This window comes from Saimiri boliviensis, chromosome 14 (genome assembly GCF_048565385.1).
Source record: "Saimiri boliviensis isolate mSaiBol1 chromosome 14, mSaiBol1.pri, whole genome shotgun sequence".
Classification (NCBI taxonomy): domain Eukaryota; kingdom Metazoa; phylum Chordata; class Mammalia; order Primates; family Cebidae; genus Saimiri; species Saimiri boliviensis.
In genome coordinates this window covers 76,718,875-76,743,691 of record NC_133462.1, presented here as the reverse complement: position 1 = coordinate 76,743,691, position 24,817 = coordinate 76,718,875, and the positions used below count along the sequence as shown (strand labels likewise).

Genomic DNA, 24,817 nt, shown 5'->3' with positions numbered 1-24,817 from the left:
GGGCAGATCACTTGAAGCCAGGAGTTCAAGACCAGCCTGGCCCACATGGTGAAACCTTGTCTCTAGTAAAAATTCAAAAATTAGTCTAGCACAGCGGCCCGTGCCTGAAATGCCAGCTGCTCAGGAGGCTGAGGCAAGAGAATTGCTTGAACCCAGGAGGTGGAGGTTGCAGTGTGTCAAGATTGCGCCACTGCACTCCAGCCTGGGCAACAGAGCAAGACGCCATCTCAAAAAATAATAATAATAATTTTTAATTGTATGGGTAAAGCAAATGTACTTTTCTTTAAAAATTACCATTCTTTCCGGGTGCGGTGGCTCAAGCCTGTAATCCCAGCACTTTGGGAGGCCGAGGCGGGTGGATCACAAGGTCAAGAGATCAAGACCATCCTGGTCAACATGGTGAAACCCCATCTCTACTAAAAAAATACAAAAAATTAGCTGGGCATGGTGGCACGTGCCTGTAATCCCAGCCACTCAGGAGGCTGAGGCAGGAGAATTGCCTGAACCCAGGAGGCGGAGGTTGCGGTGAGCCGAGATCGTGCCATTGCACTCCAGCCTGGGTAACAAGAACGAAACTCCATCTCAAAAAAAAAAAAAAAATTACCATTCTTATTGAATTTGATGTGGTTTACTTTCTTTGTATTTTTTAATGTATAAATACCTATAGGATATATATTATGGGTTTTTTTTTTTTGAGGTGAGGACTTTTTTGTTTGTTTGAGACAGAGTCTCGCTCTGTTGCCCAGGCTGGAATGCAATGGCATACTCTCAGCTCACTGCAACCTCCACCTCCTGGGTTCAAGCAATTCTCGTGCCTCAGCCTCCCAAGTAGCTGGGATTACAGGCATGTGCCATCTTACCCGGCTAATTTTTGTATTTTTAGTAGAGATGGGATTTCACCATATTCTTGAACTCCTGACTTCAAGTGATCCACCAAATTGGCTTCCCAAAATGCAAGGATTGCAGGTGTGAGCACTGCACCCGGCCAAAGGTAAACATTTTTTTTTTTTTTTTAGATGGAGTCTCACTCTGTCACTAGGCTGGAATGCAGTAGCGTGATCTCGGCTCACTGCAGCCTCTGCCTCCTGGGTTCAAGCAGTTCTTTTGCCTCAGCCTCCTGAGTAGCTGGGATTATAGATGTGCCCCACCATGCCCAGCTAATTTTTGTATTTTTAGTAGACATGGGGTTTTACCATGTTGATCAGGCTGCTCTGTAACTCCTAACCTTGTGATCTGCCCACCTTGGCCTCCCAAAGTGCTGGTATTACAGGTGTGAGTCACCACGCCCAGCCAAGGTGGACATTTTTAAATAAATGTTACACTGCATAACATCCTGCCTTTCACTCTATAGTATTAGTAAATATGGATGACTCTTCAATCCTAGTATTAGAAAATCCTTAAATTGTTAGCAATCTGATAGGTGAAATATAAATAACTCATTGTTTTATTTTGTATTTCTAAGGCTACTAGTGGAATTAAGCATCTTTTTGTATGTTAATTGGTCATTTTTATTAATATTAAGAAAATTATTTCTCATAGTACAGAAAATTTAAATTTTGGTGTAATCAATACAGTTGACCCTCAAACAATGTGGGGGTTGAGGTGCAGCCCTCACCAGCAGTCAAAAATCCACATACACAGCCGGCGCGGTGGCTCAAGCCTGTAGTCCCAGCACTTGGGGAGGCCGAGGCGGGTGGATCCCAAGGTCAAGAGATCGAGACCATCCTGGTCAACATGGTGAAACCCTGTCTCTACTAAAAATACAAAAAAAAATTAGCTGGGCATGGTGGCGCGTGCCTATAGTCCCAGCTACTCAGGAGGCTGAGGCAGGAGAATTGCCTGAACCCAGGAGGCGGAGGTTGCGGTGAGCCGAGATCGTGCCATTGCACTCCAGCCTGGGTAATAGAGCGAAACTCCGTCTCAAAAAAAAAAAAAAAAAAAAAAAAATCCACATACAGCTTTTGACTCCTCCAAAACTTAACTAATAGCCTACTGTTGACCAGAAGCTTTATAGATAACCTAAATAGTAGATGAATACATGTCTTATGTATGCCTTATATACTGTATCCTACATAAATTAAGCTAGAGAAAAGGAAATGTTATTAAGAAAATCATCAGATAAAGAAAACATATTCAGTATTAAGTAGAAGTAGGTCATAAAGGTCTTCATCCTTGTTATCTTCACGTTGAGTAGGCTGAGGAGGAAGAGGAATTGAAGGGGTTTGGTTTTGCTGTCTCAGGGGTGGCAGAGGCAGAAGAGGGAGAGTAGATGGAAGGGAAGGCAGGAGAGGCAGGCACACCGGTATAACTTTTGAAAAAATCTACACGTATACGATCTGGTGGGCTGTTACAAAAATTTTTTTAATCTGCATTTAAGTAATGTAAGTGGGCCTGCACCGTTCAAACCTGTGTTGTTTGAGGGTCAACTGTATGTTCTTTTTTCTGGTTTTTGTTTTTTGTAACTTGTTTAAAATAGCTTCTTTACCTCTTATTCATAAACATATTCTCCTGTCTTCTCATGGTACTTTTATAGCTTTTTTATATTTACTTTTTCGATACATCCTAAAATTACTTTTGTGAATGATTTGAGTATAGAGATGTAACTTTTTTCCTCAAATAGCTAATTGTCCCAATTTATTAATAGTTCATCCTTTCCCACTGATTTGAAAGGCCAACTTTATTATATGTGAAATTCCCAAACATGAATATACACTCATACACAAGCATATGTGCCAGGCATACATATACATATATGTTGGAATTTAGTATAAAGACTGGCCACTGTTCTCTCCCATTAGTGTATTTATCTCCCATGTGAACACTACACTGTTTGATAACTAACAGTACAGGTCCCTCCATTTGTCTTTCTCTTTCAGAATTGGCTGGTCACTTTTGTACATTTATTCTTCTATATTAACACTTCATTTTTTTAGATGTTTAAGAAGATAAGGGAATTTTTTTTTTCATCATTGCGGGATATTCAAAAAGATAAAGACTTTGAGAACAGCTTCAAAAAAGGGGTCTCAAAAATATTTTTAGAAGTTGAATATATAATAGATAATACTTTTGAAGGGAAGTATATATCTGTTTAGTTTTGGGGTTTTTTTATGGTTCATTAGTTACATCATCTTATTTTGTAATGCGTTAGCCATCTTTCAATTTCATACATTTTTTTACCTGTTTTGATGGATACTATATATGTAAACCCTTTGTACATCTTTAAGTAATTCATTAAAATGTTGAACACAAAAGATGAAAATAGAGACTTTTGACACCCTCAAAAATAATTCTCTATAAGGGCCGGGAGCGGTGGCTCAAGCCTGTAATCCCAGCACTTTGGGAGGCCAAGGCGGGTGGATCACGAGGTCAAGAGATCGAGACCATCCTGGTCAACATGGTGAAACCCCGTCTCTACTAAAAATACAAAAAACTAGCTGGGCGTGGTGGCGCGTGCCTGTAATCCCAGCTACTCAGGAGGCTGAGGCAGGAGAATTGCCTGAGCCCAGGAGGTGGAGGTTGCGGTGAGCCGAGATTGCACTATTGCACTCCAGCCTGGGTAACAAGAGCGAGACTCCGTCTCAGAAAAAAAAAAAAGAGAGATGATTGTCATTTTGATCAACTGGTTCTGAGTCTGTAGAAGTATACACTTATCCCCGAGAAGAGGTTTGATCAAATACTTTGTTACAATTTACGTTACACTGTGTCCTCAGTAACCCCCAGTTGCCAACAAGGAAATGAAAATATATTCAGCATGTCCAGCATTATCCCTGCATTCTTATAGAAAATCTTTTGAATGGTCCAATGGTTTTAACAAAAACTTGAGGTTTACAAAGAGGAAGCAATTCAGGAAGCACCAATTAGGTAAACTAAAAGTAAGATGTCCTGGATATGATTCCAGGTCTACATGGAACTTATCCCTTCCCTGCTCCCATTGTGGCATTCCCTCCCCTTTTCATCTTTTACTGCTTCAGATCCATAGTGGCAGAGGAATTCTGACTGATGCAAACTGGCTTCAGATCCCACAAGCTCACCACTTACTAGCTGTAGTACATGGGCCTCATATGTAAAGTGGAGACAATAAAAAGTAATATCCTTTTCATGTGGTTATTGTGAGGATTCAAGGAAATCCTTTGAAAACACTTAGAATATTAGCCAAGCGTAGTGGCACATGCCTGTAGTCCAAACTACTTGGGAGGCTGAGACAGGAGGATCCCTTGAGTCCAGGAGTTTGAGGCTGCACTGAGTTATGATTGTGCTACTACAGTCCTGCCTGGGCAACAGAGTGAGACCCTATCTCTAAAAAACAACAGGCCAGGCGTGGTGGCTCATGCCTGTAATCCCAGTACTTAGAGAGGCCAAGGCAAGTGCATCATTGAGATCAGGAGTTCAAGACCAGCCTGGCCAACATGGTGAAACCCTGTCTCCACTCAAAATACAAAAATCCAGGTGTGGTGGTGTGCACCTGTAGTCCTGCTACTTGGGAGGCTGAGGCAAAAGGATCGCTTGATCCTAGGAGGCGGAGGTTGTAGTGAGTGGAGATCACGCCATTGCACTCCAGCCTGGGTGATGGGAATGAAACCCTGTCTCAAAAAAAAAAAAAAAAAAAAAAAAACTTAGAATAAGCTGGGTGTGATGGCACATGCCTATAATCTGAGCTACTTGGGAGGCTGAGGCAGGAGGATTGCTTCAGACGATAAGTTCAAGTCTAGCTTGGGCAACATAGCAAGATGCCATCTCAAAAACAACCACAAAACCACACTTAGTGCATGGCACATTAGTCAGCTCTACTTAGTACATCTGTTGCTGTCATCATTAAGTAATCAACACATCTTTAATAGTATGTGCTATTAAACAAGTCATTTAACTTTTCTATGCCTCAGTTTTCTTTGTATAATGGCATAGCTTAACTAGATGATCTCTGAGTTTTCTGTTAGCTCAGTCTATAATTCTGTTATTTGGGACCTATATAAGTAGTTCATCCCTCGGCCTCGGAAAGTTTATTTTTCCCTACCTATACTTACTAGAAGGAGTAGTTTTGCTTCCTCAGCACATGACAATGTGCTTTCTCAGAAATCCTCTGGAAAAAAAATGTGGTTTAATTATCCTTGACTAGAGAGGTTTTATTGCCAGCATTTTTAGCAGAAATGAAATGGAGAGTATAATTTATTGGAAGTACTGTGAAGAGAGAGAAGGAAATGGCATTGAAGTCCATTAACACTTGTTGGTAGAGAGCATATATGGAATGATGACACAATAAAAAGTTAATATTCATTGAGCATTTGCTATGTGGGAGGCACTGTGGTAACATGTATTATCTCATTTAATCTTTGCAACAACCCCGCTAGGTAGATATTCTTAGTATCCCAGTTTTGCAGTTGAGGAACACAAGGCACAGAAAGATTAAGGAACTTGCTTAACATCACACAGCTAGGGGGTGATAAGAGGTGGAATTTGAACATATATCATCTTATTCTAACACTCACGCTCTTAATTTTATGCTATACTGAATTGATTCCAGGTACAGCATCAATTGGTTTAAAAATCTAGGATGTTTCAAATGAGGACATACAGTTTAACAACTAACAATCCTATGAAAAAGTTGAAAGACAAACATAATGAACATTGCATGCACATTTATCAGTTAACATTTTGCTTCATTTAATTTATCTCCGTGTCAGATCTCCTTTTCAGAAAAGCAAATGGCAGACATGATGCTCCAGTGAACAAGGACAATCTCCTAAATAGCAATGCCGTTATCACAGACAAGAACTATAACAATTAGAACAGACATTTAATAACCTTTAGTTTGCTTTTTAGATAAGTCAAATCTCCTTTTACATCATTGAAATTGCATTGCTAAAAAACAAACTCTTGCCAAGATCTGATTTTTTTTTTTCTCAGAAATCATATTCCATGCCCATCAGCATTGAATTTCAGCGGAGATATGCAACTATTGTTCTAGAGCTTGAACAGCTGAACAAGGACCTAAATAAAGTTTTGCATAAAGTTCAACAGTATTGCTATGAGGTAAGTGATATGTATAGATTTCCCTCCGTATTTTTCTCTGAACCTTAATACTTTTACCTTCACACTTTAGAAAATCCATACCAAGCCAGGCCCGGTGTGGTGACTCACACCTGTAATCTCAGCATTTTGGAAGGCCAAGGTGGGCAGATCATGAGGTCAGGAGTTGAAGACCAACCTGACCAATATGGTGAAACCCTGTCTCAACTGAAAATACAAAAATTAGCCGCGCGTGGTGGTGTGCGCCTATAATCCCAGCTGCTCAGGAGGCTGAGTCAGGAAAATTGCTTGAACTTGGGAGACGGAGATTGCTGCAGTGAGCCAAGATTGTGCCATGGCACTCCAGCCTAGGCGACAGAACGAGACTGTCTTAAAAAAAAAAAAGAAAGAAAGAAAAAGAAAATCTATACCAAGCCAATATCTTTATAAAGTCCTTTAGCAGAACTGTGTTATATAAAGTTTCTTATTCCTTCTAGCATCAATGTTGAAGACTACTTTATACACAGTTAGCTGTCAGTTCTGAGTTTTTTGGTTCAAGTTACAAATGATAAAGCTCTCCAAAAAAATTTGGAAAAATCCAGAAAACTAATTACTCTTCATTCCACTACCCCAGAGACCAAATTTTGTTGTTTTTTCTTTTTTCTTTTTTCTTTTTTTTTTTTTTTAGATAGGGTCTCCCTCTGTTGACCAGGCTGGTCTTACAATCTTGGCTAACTATAGCCTCAACTTCCCAGGCTCAAGCTATCCCCCTACCTCAGCCTTCTGAGTAGCTAGAACTACGGGTGCACAACATGTCCTGTTTGTTTATTTTTGTAGAGGTGAAGTCTCACTATGTTGCCCAGGTTGGTCTCAAACTCATGGGCTCAAGCAATCCTCCCACCTTGGCCTTCCAAAGCACTGAGATTATAGGCTTAAGCCACTGTACCCAGCCCCAGAGACCAAATTTTTGTTTATTTCTCTCTAGTCGTGTGTGTGTGTGTGTGTATGTGTATGTGTGTTAAAACAATGCATGCTTTTTCTCATACAGTTCTGATTGTGCTGGCTATATAATTTTGTTGCCTTCTCTTTTAAACTTTAAATTAGCATTAGAACTATGAATTCTTGAATTTCAAATACATAAATCACAAGGTTATTTGTGAATTTTCATTCACATGTGATTATATATATGAAAGTGGTTCAACAGTTTTATCTAAAGTTTGAGTTTCTTACTACAGGGTAAGAATTAAAATGATTCAGGTGAGTTCAGTATGCTCCTGCATTTGCACACTTTGGGGTTGTGTGTTTCCAGGAAAGCCACCTCTACTTGTGATGTCAGATCCTTTTTTTTTTTTTTTTTTTTTTTGAGACGGCGGAGCCTTACTCTGTTGCCCAGGTTGGAGTGCAATGGTGCAATCTTGGCTCACTGGAACCTCCGCCTCCCGGGTTCAAGCAATTCTCCTGCCTCAGCTTCCCAGTAGCTGGGACTACAGGTGCACACCACCAGGCCCAACTAATATTTTGTATTTTTACAATAAAAATACAAAACCTGAGGTCTCAAACTCCTGACCTCAGGTTATCTGCCAGGCTGGTCTCGAACCCCTGACCTCAGGTGATCCGCCCTCCTCGGCTTCCCAAAGTGCTGTAAAGGCATGAGCCACTGCACCTGGCCGTGATAACAGATTTTTAAACAGTTGGTTTATTTTCCTGACAGTTGTCAGTCATCCACCTAACAATATGCATTGTATTAGTAATAGATTTTCTCTCCTGGACTAGCAACTATTCACAAAACATGCAGACTATGCAGCCCAGGATGACACATAACAGGATGGTACATGTAGAAACGGATTGCTCATCAATCTTTTTGTAGTAGCCAAGGCCATTTGTGATAGGCTCCTTTTCTAATGAAGTAAAGTGATTTAATCTTCTCAAAGCTCTTAAGGAACTATAATATAGATTTTAAAAATAACATATCGGCCAGGCGCAGTGGCTCATGCCTGTAATGCCAGCACTTTGGGAGGCCAAGGTGGGTGGATCACCTGAGGTCAGGAGTTTGAGATTAGCCTGGCCAACATCGTGAAACCCCATCTCTAAAAAAATAATAAGAACATGGCCGGGCGCGGTGGCTCAAGCCTGTAATCCCAGCACTTTGGGAGGCCGAGGCGGGTGGATCACGAGGTCAAGAGATCGGGACCATCCTGGTCAACATGGTGAAACCCCGTCTCTACTAAAAAAATACAAAAAATTAGCTGGGCATGGTGGCACGTGCCTGTAATCCCAGCTACTCAGGAGGCTGAGGCAGGAGAATTGCCTGAACCCAGGAGGTGGAGGTTGCAGTGAGCCAAGATCGCGCCATTGCACTCCAGCCTGGGTAACAAGAGCGAAACTCCGTCTCAAAAAAAAAAAAAAAAAAAAAAAGATAATAATAATAAGAACATATCTGAGAGGACACTATGACTAAGCAATTCTACTCAATATATACCAAAAAGATATATCAACATGTATTTACCAAAATACGTATACTAGAATGTTCATAGCGTCATTGTTCATTATAGCCAGAAATCAGAAACTGCCCAAATACCCATCAGTACTACAGTGGACCAATAAACATGGTATAATTACTGCTACATAGTGGAAATACTACTCAGCAAGGAGAATGAATGAACTTGACTACAACTCAGTGCCATGGATGGATCTCACAAATACAATGTTTAATAAATAAAGTCAGACACAAGAGAATATATAATGTATGATTCTGTTTTTATAAAGCTCAAAAGGTAATCTATGATGCTAGAAGCCAGGATGGTGGTTACCCTGAGGGAGGTAGTACTGGACAATGGCATTATTGAAGTATCTGGGACTTTGGTAATATTCCAGTTCTTTATCTAGTTGCTGACTTCTCAAGCATGCTTGATTTGTGACAACTCATTAATCTGTACACTTTATGATTTTCGTACTTTTACATACTTATGTGTGCCTCAATTAAAATTTTAGTAAAGTATTAGAGGATACAGTTATTCACTGAAGCATTATTGGTAATTATAAAATATTAGGAAAAAACATACATGCCCACACATAGGGAACTGACTAAATTATTTATGGTACATCCACACAATGAGAGTACTATGCTGCTGTAAGAGAGGAAGCTCTCTACTTACTGATACGGAGTGATTTCCAGGATATATTGTTAGTTGCAAAAAGCAAATACAAAAAATACACATACATATTCCCAAGTATATTACCTTTGGAGTAGGAAATAAGTGGAAATACAATATATATGTATCAACTTAATTTTTTCAAAAGGAAACACAGGATACACCAGAAACTAATTTGGAACTGGGGTAAGAGTTGATGAGTAAGAAGGAGTGACATTTTTCTGAGTGTTTGTTTCCCCAACAAATGCAAGTAAACTCTAAAGTGGAAAACAAACAGAAATAAACGAACCTATTTTTCAAAGGAGTGATATAAACTTGCTATCACTGAAGGGGCTATAAACTGACTTGGAAAGCTTGAAGATAGCATAGGTTGAGCATCGCAAGTCTGAAATGCTCCAAAATCCAATTTCTTTTTGAGTGCCGAAGTGAAACTCAAAGGAAATGCATTTCAAGCATTTCAGATTTTGGAGTTTTCTACTTGGGGTTCTCAACCACTAAGTATAATACAAATATTCTAAAATTTGAAAAAATGCTAAATCCAAAACAATTCTGGTCCTAAGCATTTTGGATAAGGAATTCTCAACCTGTATTTTGACTGTATACCCTTAGTCTAAACCAAAGTTTAAATAAACACTGAATTTTAGTTAGTAGAATTTTTTCTCTTGGTGACATGCATAACAGTTCTGAAACTCTTACTGTGTATTCTAGGACTGAGCAAATGAGCAAATAAGTATATTGATTCTGGGCACAGTGGCTCACACCTATAATCCCAGTGCTTTGGGAAGCTGAGTCACCTGAGGTCAGGAGTTCGAAACCAGCCTGGCCAACATGGTGAAACCCCATCTCTACTAAAAATATGAAAATTTGCCAGGCGTGGTGGCAGGCACCTGTAATTCCAGCTATTCAGGAGGCTGAGGCAGGAGAATCACTTGAACCTGGGAGGCAGAGGTTGCAGTGAGCCGAGATCACACCATTCCACCCGAGCCTGGGTGACAGAGTGAGACTGCCTCAAAAAAAAAAAAAAAAGAAAAAATATATATGTGTGTGTGTGTGTGTGTGTGTGTGTGTGTGTGTGTGTGTATGTATGTATATACATATTGTGGATAACAGGAGCCACGTTTCTCACTGTTGAAGAAGGCAATTATGAAGATGGGGGAGACTAGAGTGAAACTTGTGGCATTAGATTGGAATAGGGGAAATCACTAATAATTCATGGTTTATTTTATTTTTATAAAATAGGTATGTCAGTGTATACGTCTGCTGAGAGAGCTAAAAGCAATTACACTAGGCCGGGCGCGGTGGCTCAAGCCTGTAATCCCAGCACTTTGGGAGGCCGAGGCGGGTGGATCACGAGGTCGAGAGATCGAGACCATCCTGGTCAGCATGGTGAAACCCCGTCTCTACTAAAAATACAAAAAATTATCTGGGCATGGTGGCGCGTGCCTGTAATCCCAGCTGCTCAGGAGGCTGAGGCAGGAGAATTGCTTGAACCCAGGAGGCGGAGGTTGCGGTGAGCCGAGATCGTGCCATTGCACTCCAGCCTGGGTAACAAGAGTGAAACTCCGTCTCAAAAAAAAAAAAAAAAAAGCAATTACACCCTAATAGCAAAGAATGCACCTAGACCCAGACCTGGGGCAGAGAAAGACGATAAGCCTGGCCCGCCTTATTATGCCAAGGAAGTAAAATGTGCCCCCAAATTATGGGGATGTGTCAAAAAGAGCCAGCTTGACAGAGTTCCCACTGGCCAAATCTGGGACAATTTGACAATTTGAGCTTCAGAATAAATATAGTAAGAGATTATAACCCATAGAATAAAATTAACATTAGTATGGGTTCATACTAACATTAATGCTTTTTTTTTTTTTTTTTTTTGAGATGGAGTTTTGCACTCCAGGCTGGGGTGCAATGGCGCAATCTCGGCTCACCGCAACCTCCGCCTCCTAAGTTCAGGCAATTCTCCTGCCTCAGCCTCCTGAGTAGCTGGGATTACAGGCACACGTTGCCATGCCCAGCCAATTTTTTGTATTTTTAGTAGAGACGGGGTTTCACCATGTTGACCAGGATGGTTTCGATCTCGTGACCTCATCATCCACCCGCCTCGGCCTCCCAGAGTGCTGGAATTACAGGCGTGAGCCACCGCTCCTGGCCATTAATGCATTTTTTAAGGGAAACTGCTTTGTAGTAAAAGGCCACGTAATAAATAGAGAAGCAGTGTTAAGAATGAGAAAAACACTGTTTTGCAACCATCATAGTTAGGATTGATACAGACAAGAATTATCAACAGATGCTAAAATTGGTAGGTAAAAGTTTGATGACAAATAGGATGTTTACATAGCCTCAAGGTATCTCTTCGCAACTACTTAGTACTTATGAAAAAGAAATCCTTTACTGTAGGAAAATCTGGCAGACAGACACTTAACTACTTAACCAAGTGACCAAAGATAGCATCACCAGTAATGGGACAGGTCAACATCAGGTGCCTTCTAATAAAGATGTCAAAGAACTCAGCATCACTTTTGTAGTATTTCTGCCAAAAAATGTGTGACTTCTGTCTAATCATAAAGAAACAAGACAAACCTACGTTGAGGGATATTACACAAAATAATTGGCTCCTACTCTTCAAAAATATCAAAGAAATACAAATCAGTGATTAGAGGTAATAAGGCACAAAGTTTCCAACTTAAATTACTAAGGGAAAAAATTACACATTCACAGAGAGATCAAATGTAGTAAAACATAAACAGTGAATCTAAGTAAATGTTATCAAGAGTTCTTTGTTTTATTCTTTTAACTTTTTTTAGAAGTTTGAAATTGTATCAAAATTAAAAGTTACAACAAATAGAAACAAATTAGAAACTTAAAGAAAAAACCTTCAAAGGTAAGAGTACCACTTTTAGTTTTAAACGCTAGTTTTATAAAAATTAAAATCGAAAATAGGGCACAAACACATACAGAAATAATCATGGCTTCTCAAACATGCATCTCATGCTTTAATCATCTGTATTCAGCTTGCTCCAGACCAGGGGCTGCAGCCTGCAGATCAGCCGACAGATATGAGACGAAGGTGTGAGGAAGAAGCACAGGAAATTGTTCGGCATGCAAATTCCTCAACAGGACAGCCCTGTGTTGAAAATGAAAATCTGACAGACTTAATCTCCAGGCTTACAGCTATTTTGTTACAAATTAAGGTAAATCTTAGAGAAAATATTTTCTTAATTTGACATAAAGCAACCCATGCTGATTTATTGCAAAGAAATTAATTCATTGATTATATCAGGTATTTTATATTTGAGCTATAATTCAATTAAGTTTTGGAATTTTTTTCCCTTTAGTGTCTAGCAGAAGGAGGAGACCTGAATTCCTTTGAATTCAAATCACTTACAGACTCATTAAATGATATCAAGAGTACAATAGATGCTTCTAATATCAGGTAATTTGTTAGGTACACTCTAATCTTTTTAATGTGAAGTTCGTAGTGATTTTCAGTATAAGTTTTAAGAATTATGCATATTTAGGCCGGGCGCGGTGGCTCAAGCCTGTAATCCCAGCACTTTGGGAGGCCGAGGCGGGTGGATCACGAGGTCGAGAGATCGAGACCATCCTGGTCAACATGGTGAAACCCCGTCTCTACTAAAAATACAAAAAACTAGCTGGGTGTGGTGGCGCGTGCCTGTAATCCCAGCTACTCAGGAAGCTGAGGCAGGAGAATTGCCTGAACCCAGGAGGCGGAGGTTGCGGTGAGCCAAGATCGCGCCATTGCACTCCAGCCTGGGTAACAAGAGCGAAACTCCGTCTCAAAAAAAAAAAAAAAAAAAAAGAATTATGCATATTTGTTAAGTATTATTTTATTCTCCATTAAATATATTTTTAAGAGCTTTTCATTTATATCCAGCCTGTTGACAGAATAGAAATTTCACATAGATTTTGTATATAAAGAAATTAGGAAGTATATTTAGGTTTGGGGTTAGCGTGGAGGTTCAGCTTTGAAGTTGAGCTTCCCCAGTCAGTGAGAGGCTCATCCTCTCCTTCCAGCTCCCCATGGCTCCTTTGCTTCTTTAGAGTACGTTTGTTCAATGACTACTGAAGTAGAATTATGGCTAATGTAGTAGAGGAAGTTTATTCCTTCTCTAAGATTTATCATAGCTGTTTCCTAACTAAAATTCAGCTCTCCTTTTTAAAAACTTTCTTAATTTTTTGAAATGAAGTTGTTAACCATGTTTCATCTTTCTTCAGCTGCTTTCAGAATAATGTAGAAATCCATGTTGCACATATTCAGAGTGGCCTGAGCCAGATGGGAAACTTACATGCCTTTGCAGCAAATAACACCAACAGAGACTGAGTAGAAGATTTCATTATTCCAACTGCACAGGACATTGTTCTTTTCCTTTATATAGGCTTCCAACACCAAATAACCTAACTGCTGGAAAACAAGGGAAATTTAAATCTCCAAATAAGGCATTTTAATAGACTGTACTGCTTCTTTAAACCAGCATTGCTGACCAGCATTATATTTATTTTTCTTTTATTATTGAAATGCAGTAGCATTGCTTATGTTACATATGTTTATATTAGCAAATATTTTTAAACTGAAAATATCTGAACATAATATAATTTCATGGAAGAATGCATTGACCATTTTTTTTAACGTGCATGAATTCACCGCAACACATGGAGACAACTCAGACAACTGCTGCAATGGAGAGTCTGAAGAAACCTGGTCTTTTTGTTCATGTCGGTGGCAATGTGGAAATTCCATCCAGAAAATTACAACTCCACTTGATTTAGTTAATCACCATCTCAGTCTTCAAAAGATAACATCATGAAGTGTGGGAAGTCCTAGTTTTAAGGAAAGCCACTGAAATATAGATGGGAAGTATGGACTTTACAGGTATATGTGATATATACTTGCAATGTGACATGGTTCTATAGATCATTTTATAATAATATTTAAATTTATCATAACTTATATAAAAGAAACCTTTGTTGTCTGTTGAAATAAAATGAAGGAATAGGGAAAAAACATAACTGCAAAATGCTAAATTTCTGCAAATGGATTTGGCAAAGCTTCCCATCAGTTTAGGTCAAAAGTGCTATTGTTATGAGATTTATTTAAAAAAAAAAAAAAGACTGATAACACACTATTTTCATATTTTTTTTTTGTTTATTTGCACAACTTTTAAACCAGATTACTGGTTAAAATCCAACAGTATACAATTTGTAAAGTAAAAAGATTTTATAAGGAAAACAGATATAATAACCAGTGCTGTGAAATGCAGAAGAAAGGTTTGTTTTGATTGTTTTTCTTTTTTAGGAAAATCCTGCCTAAAATGTTAATCTTGTAAAAAGTATGTATTTGGAATTTTCTTTGTTTTAATATAGAATATTATAAAGTCTAAATATAATAAATTGTTTTCAAATTTGGAGTTTAAGATATAGCTGTAGAGGTGATTTTAATTCCTTTAGATGTCTCATCAAATGAGACTTTTTATATGTTAATGTATAATAAAACTGAAACAAGATTATTTTCCATTTGAAATTTTTGTATAGTTTAAAAATGCTTCCGTATTCTTCATTGGTATTGTGCCACTGCAGAACTTTAGTGCAGAGTTTATATTTAGCTAAACTGTTATGTTAATTAAATGCATAAATCTATTCTTAATATTTGTAATTCTAAATAAATTGAATGAAAATTAATATTTCCTATATTTTAATTCAAGTTGATATGCATTCCTTCTGTTTAGAAAGTTTTGAAGAATTGTAATTTCCATTAAATTACATTTTTAGGGGAAGCAGTACAGATTAATTACCAAGTCACTCTGAGGTACCATCCAATGGTATAGATTTTATTTATTACCATACCATACCATCCAGTGGTATGGTATTAAGCAAGTAAGTTTTTTGGCCTGTTACAGACCTAGTGAAAAGTTGATTTTAATATATTCTACCTAGAATTGAGTATTTTGTGCCTTTTTTACTTTTTTTTTTTTTTGAGATAGGGTCTCCCTCTATCACCTAGGCTGTAGTGCAGTGGTGCAATCCAGGCTTACTGCAACCTCCGCCTCCCCAGTTCAAGGGATCCTCCCACCTCAGCCTCCTGAGTAGCTGGGATTACAGGTGCATGCCACCATGCCCAGCTAATTTTTAGTAGAAAGAGTTTCGTCATACTGCTCAGGCTGGTCTCCAACTCCTGACCTCAAGTGATTCACTTAGCCTCCCAAATTGCTGGGATTACAAGCGTGAACCACCTGTCTGGCCTCTCTTACATTTCTTCAGGCTTACGTATGCTGAAATAGTACCTCATTTCACACATATTTAATTGAGCACAGTTTGTTTTTCAGTGCCTTCATGTGTTGACAGCAGAAACTGTGCCGAAGTCTATAGTTGAACTTTATTTCTGTTTAGGAAGAAATCTCGATTTCAAAGTACTCATGTTGGATCAGCTGTAGATCTATTTGAATGGTATGCCACTGCTTAACCCATTTTTGGAGCTCTAAAGAAAGCTCTATCAAAGCCAGATTGAGCAAACATGCAAGCACATACATGGCTTTTATTTATATGGATTTGGTTCTGATTTGATTACTTTTAAGTTTGTTCCAAAAGTCATTTTCACTCGCAACCATTGAGAATCTACAAAAAGATTTGCCCATTAGCATTTTTGAATCCATGCACCTCTCCGTCTTCATTACCACTACTTGCAGCCCAGCTGCCGTCGTCAATAGCCTGTACCCTGCAGTTGTCTCCTAACTCACCTCCAGCATCTACTCAGCCCTCTTCAAATGCAGCCACAGGGATCATCTTAAAATGCAGAATTGATCATGTTATCCCTCTGTCTATAAATGCCTTTAAAGTCTTCATTTGGCTTTCAGGACAAATTCAAAACTCTTTTACAAGACCTACAAAGCCATACGTGGTCTGGCGCTCCCTACTTTTTTATCAGCTTGCTACTCCACAGAGTTCGCATGTACAGGGCCTGCGTTCCCTCTCCTCTCCTCTGTAACTCCTGATCATCCTCCAGATCTCACCTTCAGCATTACTTTCTTAAGGAAGCTTTCCTTGACCACAACACATCTCCTATTACAATGTCTCCAGATCATATCTCTCTCCTTCCAGCACTTGTCACATTTGCAATTTAATATTAATAATTCTTGGAGATCTATTGTCTCCCTACTGGCCTCTGCTCCATGAGTGGAGGAACTATTTCTGTTTCTGTTCACATTTCCAGGTCCTGGTAAAGTGCCTCTTCATGGGCAACAAATAAATACTTGTGTAATGAATGGGCAAATGAGAGTTTCAAAAAAGCTCTAAGCAACATTAATGTCATCGGAATAAGTGTGTGGTCTTCCATGATGATTTCTTTGAAAGATGAGACAGCAGTGACTGGCGTGTAGAAATTCTGACTTGGCGGCCGGGCACGGTTGTTCACGCCTGTAATCCCAGCACTTGGGGGGCCGAGGTGGATGGATGGATCACGAGATCAGGAGTTTGAGACCAGACTGGCCAACATGGCAAAATGCCATCTTTACTAAAAATACAAAAAAAAAAAAATTTAGGTGGGCATGGTGGTGTGGGCATAGTGGTGGGTGCCTGTAATCCCAGCTACTCGGGAGGCTGAAGCAGGAGAATTGCTTGAACCTGGGAGGCAGAGGTTGCAGTGAGCCAAGATCATGCCATTCATTGTACTCTATCCTGGGCAATAAGAGCAAGACTCTGTCTCTATATATATATATATACTATATATATATATATAGTATATATATGTATGTATATGTGTGTATATATATATATATTTATATATATAAATTGACTTGGGGATTGCTTTTAAACCTACCACATTACTTTATCATTATTCCTAACTAAAAAGACCAGTGCAATGTAGGAGGCACTGTATGGTAGTAGACTAATGAGTGGGCTGAGTTGAGTCCTGGCCATGCCACTTAAAAGCTCTACAATAGTGAACCCCTACTTAGATTAAGTTTCTTGATCTTTAAAGTGGGAAGATTAGCCCCTGTCTACATGGTAGGTGTGAGGATTAAATAGATAATGTCTGTAACACATTTAGCAGTTAGGGCCTCTTAAAGAGTTTGAGAGAGCTTCAGGCTACTTCTTAGAAGATCCCACAATTTAAAATGTGACAACAGGATTTACATATTTCTAGAGTTTTACAGTTGTTCACTGAGGAAGCAACGTAAGACAATATAAAAGCAATAATACAATAATCACAAGATTTGTTCTTAAGTATGATTAATGGACCATAAGTTTAAAGCGTTATATGTCTTTCAGTTGTTTTTTTTTTTTTTTTTTTTTTTTTGGAGACTGAGTTTCGCTCTCGTTACCCAGGCTGGAGTGCAATGGCGCGATCTTGGCTCACCGCAACCTCCGCCTCCTGGGTTCAGGCAATTCTCCTGCCTCAGCCTCCTGAGTAGCTGGGATTACAGGCACGTGCCACCATGCCCAGCTAATTTTTTGTATTTTTAGTAGAGACGGGGTTTCACCATGTTGACCAGGATGGTCTCAATCTCTTGACCTTGTGATCCACCCGTCTCGGCCTCCCAAAGTGCTGGGATTACAGGCTTGAGCCACCACGCCCGGCTGTCTTTCAGTTTTGTGAATGTATTTGTAGTATTTCATTTGGCCATGTCACAAGTTTAAATGTAAAAGCTCTGTGATTGTGAGACCTCCTGAGCTCCTGCAGGATCGGTCCTAAGCACAAAGTCAACAACTGATGTTAATCAGCTCATTTCTGTTTTCAAACGGTTTTCAAAGAATTGAGACGTACAGTTGGCTGCTAAAGCCTCAACTATGTTGTCTTGGCTGCTCTTTATTGGGGGAATGGCAAGTACGAGGTCTCACCCTATCACTCAGGTTCAGTGCAGTGGCACGCTCACAGCTCACTGCAGCCTTGAACTCCTGAACTCAGGCAGTCTTCCCATGTCAGCCTCCTGTGTAGCTGGGACCATAAGCACATGCCACCATACCTGGCTATTTTTTGTTTTTTTTTTTCCTCAGACGGAGTCTCACGCTGTCACCCAGGCTGGATGGAGTGCAGTGGCCCAGTCTCGGCTCACTGCAGCCTCCTGGGTTCAAGCAATTCTCCTGCTTCAGTCTCCCAAGTAGCTGGGACTACAAGTGCCTGTCACCACACTGGGTAATTTTTGTATTTTTAGTAGAGACAGGTTTCACCGTGTTGGCCAGGCTGGTCTCAAACTTCTGACCTCACATGATCCACCCACCTCAGCCTCCCGAAGCGCTGGGATTACAGTGTGAACCACCGCACCCGGCCTTTTTTTTTTTAAATATATATATATAGACAGCGTCTTGCTATGTTGCCCAGACTGGTCTCAAATTCCTGGAGTCAGGCAGACCTCCCACTTCAGCCTCCAAAAGTGCTGGAATTACAGGCATGAGCTACTGTGCCCAACCTCTTGGTTGCTTGCTTGCTTGCTTTTTTCCTCAACTTCTAAGTGCTTGGAAACTCTTGTTTGTTGTTGTTGCTTGCTGCTGTTGTTGTTTGAGATGGAGTTTTGCTCTGTTGCCCAGGCTGGAGTGCGATCTTGGCTCACTGTGACGTCCCCCGCTTCCAGGGTTCAAGCGATTCTCCTGCCTCAGCCTCCTGAGTTGCTGGGATTACAGGCACCCGCCACCACACCCAGCTAATTTTTGTATGTGGTGGTGTTTTTTGACACAGTCTTGCTCTATTACCCAGCTCCTAGTTATTTTAAATGGTGGGTTTGCTACTCTAAAAAGTACAGGCCAGGCACAGTGGCTCACACCTGTTATCCCAGCACTTTGGGAGGCCGAGGCAGGCGAATCACCTGAGGACTGGAGATCGAGACCAGCCTGGCCAACATGGTAAAACCCTGTCTCTACTAAAAATACAAAATTTAGCCAGGCATGTTGGTGGGTGCCTGTAATCCTAGCTACTCGGGAGGCTAAGGCAGGAAGAATTGCTTGAACCCAGGAGGCAGAGGTTGCAGTGAGCTGAGATCATGCCACTACACTCCAGCCTGGGCAACAGAGCAAGACTCTGTCTCAAAAAAACAAAAGTACAAAACACTTGAATAACATTTCTATGAAAATGAGGGCATCTGGCATGTATAGTCTCTAGGACATTCAGCATAGTTCGGGCTCTTCTAGTAACCATCAAGACATGAAGTCCTAGTGAAACCCCATCTCTACTAAAAATACAGAAATCAGCCAGGCATGACGGCACATGCCTGTAGTCCCAGCTACTCAGGAGACTGAAGCAGGAGAATCGCTTGAACCCAGGAGGTAGAGGTTGAAGTGAGCTGAGATTGTGCCACTGCACTCCACCGTGGGTGACAGAGCAAGACTTTGTCTCAAAAAAGATGTTCTGGCCCTTGTAGCTATGGCATCCCATGAGCCTACTTTATTTATTTATTTATTTATTTTTGAGACAGAGTTTCGCTCTTGTTACCCAGGGTGGAGTGCAATGGCACAATCTCAGCTCACTGCAACCTCCACCTCCTGGGTTCAGGCAATTCTCCTGCCTCAGCGTCCTGAGTAGCTGGATTACAGGCACACGCCACCATGCTCAGCTAATGTTTTGTATTTTTAGTAGAGACGGGGTTTCACCATGTTGGCCAGGATGGTCTCGATCTCTTGACCTCGTGATCCACCCGCCTCGGCCTCCCAAAGTGCTGGGATTTCAGGCTTGAGCCACCGTGCCCGGCCTGAGCCTACTTTAAAGCACAGTTTACAAAGAAACCTCACCTGTAGTCACCTCATGCACAAACCATTTCCTTTGACTCTAAAGGAGTTTGAAAACTCTCAAAGTATCAAAATATTTTAATCTTAGGCTAACTTAGAAACAGTTATTTACATACATTTAGAATTATAAATTGCAAAGAGAAATCTCCCAAAGCCAAAATACTTATAAAATATTACTAAACATTCAAGCAAAAATACGTTTTTAACCAAACTAAATTTCTCAGCTCAGTGGCCTGCTGATAGAATATTGTTTACTGGCTAAAAACCACATTTGCAGAAACTTTTAGAAATGTCTTGCCGGGCGCGGTGGCTCAAGCCTGTAATCCCAGCACTTTGGGAGGCCGAGGCGGGTGGATCACGAGGTCGAGAGATCGAGACCATCCTGGTCAACATGGTGAAACCCCGTCTCTACTAAAAATACAAAAAATTAGCTGGGCATGATGGTGCGTGCCTGTAATCCCAGCTACTCAGGAGGCTGAGGCAGGAGAATTGCCTGAACCCAGGAGGCGGAGGTTGCGGTGAGCCGAGATCGCGCCATTGCACTCCAGCCTGGGTAACAAGAGCGAAACTCCGTCTCAAAAAAAAAAAAAAAAAAAAAAAAGAAATGTCTTTCACGGCCGGGCACGGTGGCTCAAGCCTGTAATCCCAGCACTTTGGGAGGCCGAGGCGGGTGGATCACGAGGTTGAGAGATCGAGACCATCCTGGTCAACATGGTGAAACCCCGTCTCTACTAAAAATACAAAAAATTAGCTGGGCATGGTGGCACGTGCCTGTAATCCCAGCTCCTCAGGAGGCTGAGGCAGGAGAATTGCCTAAACCCAGGAGGCGGAGGTTGCGGTGAGCCGAGATCGCGCCATTGCACTCCAGCCTGGGTAACAAGAGCGAAACTCCGTCTCAAAAAAAAAAAAAAAAAAAAAAAAAAAAGAAATGTCTTTCACGGCCACATAGTATGTACTGAACAATTGTAGAGTGAAGCACTGTACTAGGATTTATCTAAAATAATTCATTTAAATAGAAATTACATTGAAACATTTGTGAAAGACATTTAATAATCCACAAAAGCTGCACAGGAAGTTCAATAAGAAGTGCTAAGGGTAATGGAGTGATCGAAGTAACAGCTGCAAAATCAGGATTACTTGGAGAAAATTTCAGACTTCAGAAAGGGAGCAGGGGAGTCCTACCTTGAAAGCTAAAGGTATGAATTTGATACAAAATGGAAAGGAGTGACTTTGAGACCAAAGCATCTACTGTGAACAGTTGACCTTCAGATTTGCATAGCTGCTCTGCAGGCTAAGGATGATGTCAGTCATTTGGGAGGGGAACTGAAAGCTTTTTATAATTTGGTTGCAACTAGAGGCTACCACAGAACCACAGTTTTTTTTTTCTTTTTCTTTTTTTCTTTTTTGAGAGAGAGTCTCCCTCTGTCACCCAGCAAGAGTGCAGTGGTACGATATCAGATCATTGCAACCTCCACCTCCACCTCCTAGGCTCAAGTGATTCTTCTGCCTCAGCCTCCCAAGTAGCTGGGACTACAGGCGCCTGCCACCACATTCAGCTAATGTTTGTATTTTTAGTAGAGATGGGGTTTTGCCATGTTGACCAGGCTGGCCTTAAACTCTTGACCTCAGGTGATCTGCCCAGTTGGCCTCCCAAAGTGCTGGGATTACAGGAGTGAGTCACTGCACCTGGCCCAAAGTAGTTGAGAAGCTAGAGGCAGGGGGGCTGTTGAAATAATTTGCATGCAGAGTTATTGGAGCTATGATCAAATGTGAAGATGATAGGCCCAATTTTAAAAAGTAATAAACTAGGATGAGGGTTGAAGAGATGGGGTAGAGTAAGTTTAGGGTTATAAGGCTTGGAGGGACCAGGAGAAAATGGCAGCTGTCAAGCACAAGGGGAAACTGAGTCAAGGTGAGGCATTCTTGTGAAGAAGATCATGAGTTCTGAACAACCACACTAAAAAAGAAGACCAGGCCTGGCAAGAAGGCACAGGGCTGCAGACCAAATGCAATGTGCAGACTTGGAGGTACTGAATGCCAGAACTCTGGGGTGGGAGTGTTGGCTTCAAAATTCATTGACAAAGTGGCGGGGGCACCTTCAAATGTGAGAGGTGCTGTCAAAACCATCACCAAGGTTAACAAGACCATGTCCTTAGCATGGGTGTGAGAAAGGACAATATGCTGATGTGTCTCTCCCAGGCTGTCAGTCATGGCTCCTGAGAGCTTATTCTTAATTCTCCCAGAATCCTCAAAAGTTACCAAAGGCAGAAAAGATGTGTTCCTCCCATGAGTCCAGCTTTGAACCAATGTCTTCAGAGAGAGGGGAACAGATTTCAAAATTCTGACCTTGAGACCTAGAGTCAGAGATGCCCCCTCCAGCCCCGTTTGGGTCGGGCAGGCAGTTCGCATCCACCTCAAGAGGCAGCTGGGGCTTCAGACATTTCGTTTCAGTTCCAGGAGCAGAGTGGGTGAGGATAATCTCTGGCCTAGACAAAGGTTGGAAGGATTTCCCACTCTGACGCCGAGACTTGGCACGCCTGTTCTGGAACCATACCTGGAAGAGGGGAGGAAAAAAACTGCTTTTGGTTGGAGTTTTTATGCTAACATAATGTTCACAGTTCATACTAGTAAGTTGCAGTTTAACATCCCCTGGCTTCCTCTCCAAAGCACTTAGGTTGAGGGTTAGAAGCTCAGAGCACCTGGCTTTCCTTGCCTCCCCATTCCCAGATGCAAACAGTGGAATAACGCCTCATTCTATATCTTCTTTAGTTAGAAACATTTTCATGAAAAATGGGGGTCACAAAAATAGAAGCACTTAGAATTCTTAGGAAAAAACTGCATTAAAAATAAGAAAATCGATTCTTGAAGGTCTGTACTCCCTTGTCAAACTAACAAAGGAGGTATTTTGCTCATGACAGCTGTTGAGACTGAGAGCTGTATGATCACCAGGAATGCAGAGAGAACAAGTCCACTCTCCCAGTGTTTAGATGAGGGCTGCTCCTTAAAACTGTGCTTGGACACCGACCAAGCTGCTACAGACAAACAGACAAAAAGCTAGACTTCTCCCTACCAACTCTAAGATTCTAATCTAAATACTTCAGACGACAAACAAGGCCTGGCGCGGTGGCTCAGGCCTGTAATACCAGCACTTTGGGAAGCCCTGGGCGGGTGTGGATGACCTGAGGTCAGAAGTTCAAGACCAGCCTGACCAACATGGTGAAACCCATCTCTATTAAAAATACAAAAAAATAACTGGGCATGGTGTCAGACGCCTGTAATCTCAGCGACTCGGGAGACTGAGGCAGGTGAATCGCTTGAACTGGAGAGGCAGAGGTTGCAGTGAGCCAAGACCGGGCCACTGCACTCCAGCCTGGGCAACAAGAGCAAAACTACATCTCAAATAAATAAATAAAACACGCCTTGCATTAGATTTTTCAAACTGCCAACAAGCTCTAGGTTCTTCTCGCTTTACCTCAAGATGCTACATCCTTTCAAATCCAAGTCCCAGAACGCAACACTTGCTAAGAAAGCAGCATAAGGAGGTAACCTGCCGAGCCAGCCCTGCCCGCTCTCAGCTACCATTCTCGCACTCAAAGCCCGACGAAAACATCTGTGTGTTCTTCCTGGATAAGGAAAAAGTACAAAACTTATCCTCTTCCTGCTGGGAATTAACTTTCTGGCCATTTCAAGGGGCCAGCTAGCCTCCTAGAAGCCCTTATTATATTTAACTATGAGAGTTAGAAATCGTTCAGTGCAGGCCTGAATTATTTCACATAAGCCTCACAATCACCCTGTGTAGCAGGTGCCGACATCACCCCTATTTCAATCTAGGACACAGACGCTCAGGGGAAGCACCTTGCCTGCAACGTCCCGGGGGTGTGGCCTCAGGAGCCCGAAGTCTCGACCTCGACTCCGCAACGCCTTCGCCCCAGCGCGCACCTGCGAACGCCGCGGGCCCTCACCTGGATCCTGGACTCAGGGAGCAGGGTGAGCGCGGCCAGGCGCTCCCGCAGGTGGATGTCGGGGTACCGGGTCCGGCGAAAGACAAGCTCCAGCAGCTGCAGCTGCTCCGCGCTGAACGACGTGCGCTTGCGGCGCTGCGACGCCGACTGGGCGGCCGCGCCTTTAGGGGGCGCAGGCGAGCCCAGGCCGGCGGGGGGCGGCGGGGCCGGCCCGGGGTCCTGGCCCAGGAAGCCCGCGAAGGGCGCCGGACCGGAGCCGGGGCTGGGTCCCGCGGGGGGCGCAGGGAGCAGTGCGGCCGCGGGGCTCGGGGGCGGCAGGAGCGCCCCGCTGGCGTAGGGGGCTCGGTACGCGGGGAACGCGGCGCCCTCGGCAAACTGGTGCGCACGGGACTCAGCTGCTGCCATCGCTCCGGAGCCGAGCGCGCCGCCCGGAGGGGCGCGGGCCCCACTTATACCCGCCCGGGCGGGGTCGGGGGCGGGGCGGCGGCGCGGCGCGATCAAAGGTGGGCGCGGGGAGTCCCGTGTCTCCCCGAGGTGCGAGCCTGCCCGGCCCTGCCAGACACTGGGGAATAATCGCTTCCGCCGGCCTCGGGATGCAGGAGGGAGGCGTGAAGTTGGGTCCCGGCCCCCTCCGTGTTCTTCCCCGCCTACCCGCCCCGCCGGCGCAATACACATCCCCGAAAGACTGTTTGCCCGGGAGGGGCAGCCCCGAGGAGCCCGGGTGTGCGGGCCGCTGGCTGCAGAACTCCCTCCTCTGGGTCGGATCCCCGATCAGAGCAGGGGAAGGGCCTTTCCCGGCCTGTGTCTCACATGGTCCGCATTGCCCCTTGCCTTGGTCCTGCCTGTCCTCATCAAAGCTATTTATTTACCACCCCTGCTATGTGCTAGACCCTGTACCAGGTTGGTCAAACAGCCTGGCCCCTGAGTTCTGCAAGCCTCCCTAACACATCCTGAATCCAAGGGTGGGGGGTG

The 24,817-nt window shown here is 42.4% G+C and overlaps 2 protein-coding genes across 4 annotated transcripts in view; one reads left to right on the top strand and one right to left on the bottom strand.

Moving 5' to 3' along the window:
* Window positions 1–14,854, top strand: part of LIN9 (lin-9 DREAM MuvB core complex component) — a 77,290-nt gene extending 62,436 nt beyond the window's left edge. For both annotated transcript variants that reach the window (XM_039464251.2, XM_039464252.2), the window contains 4 exons: window positions 5,902–6,027; window positions 12,164–12,343; window positions 12,488–12,585; window positions 13,389–14,854. In XM_039464251.2, the coding sequence (XP_039320185.1) occupies window positions 5,902–6,027; window positions 12,164–12,343; window positions 12,488–12,585; window positions 13,389–13,494 (510 nt within the window). In that variant the 3' untranslated portion in view covers window positions 13,495–14,854. The remainder of the gene's footprint in view (window positions 1–5,901; window positions 6,028–12,163; window positions 12,344–12,487; window positions 12,586–13,388) is intronic.
* Window positions 14,855–20,907: 6,053 nt separating this feature from the next.
* On the bottom strand, window positions 20,908–24,268 carry MIXL1 (Mix paired-like homeobox). 2 transcript variants are annotated; one of them, XM_074385749.1, is made up of 3 exons: window positions 23,846–24,268; window positions 22,800–22,801; window positions 20,908–22,459 (listed from the first exon to the last, which is right to left on the bottom strand). In XM_074385749.1, the coding sequence occupies exons 1-3, from the start codon at window positions 24,248–24,250 to the stop codon at window positions 22,132–22,134; spliced, it is 735 nt and encodes a 244-aa protein (XP_074241850.1). In that variant the 5' UTR covers window positions 24,251–24,268; the 3' UTR covers window positions 20,908–22,131. The 2 variants fall into 2 exon arrangements, with proteins under 2 accessions (XP_074241850.1, XP_010339333.3); XM_010341031.3 differs by lacking the exon at window positions 22,800–22,801 and having other exon boundaries at window positions 20,908–22,437.
* Between the last annotated feature and the right edge of the window lie 549 nt (window positions 24,269–24,817).

Excerpts from the sequence above, each read along its gene's own strand:
- MIXL1 (XM_074385749.1), bottom strand. The coding sequence starts at position 24,250 with ATGGCAGCAGCTGAGTCCCGTGCGCACCAGTTTGCCGAGGGCGCCGCG.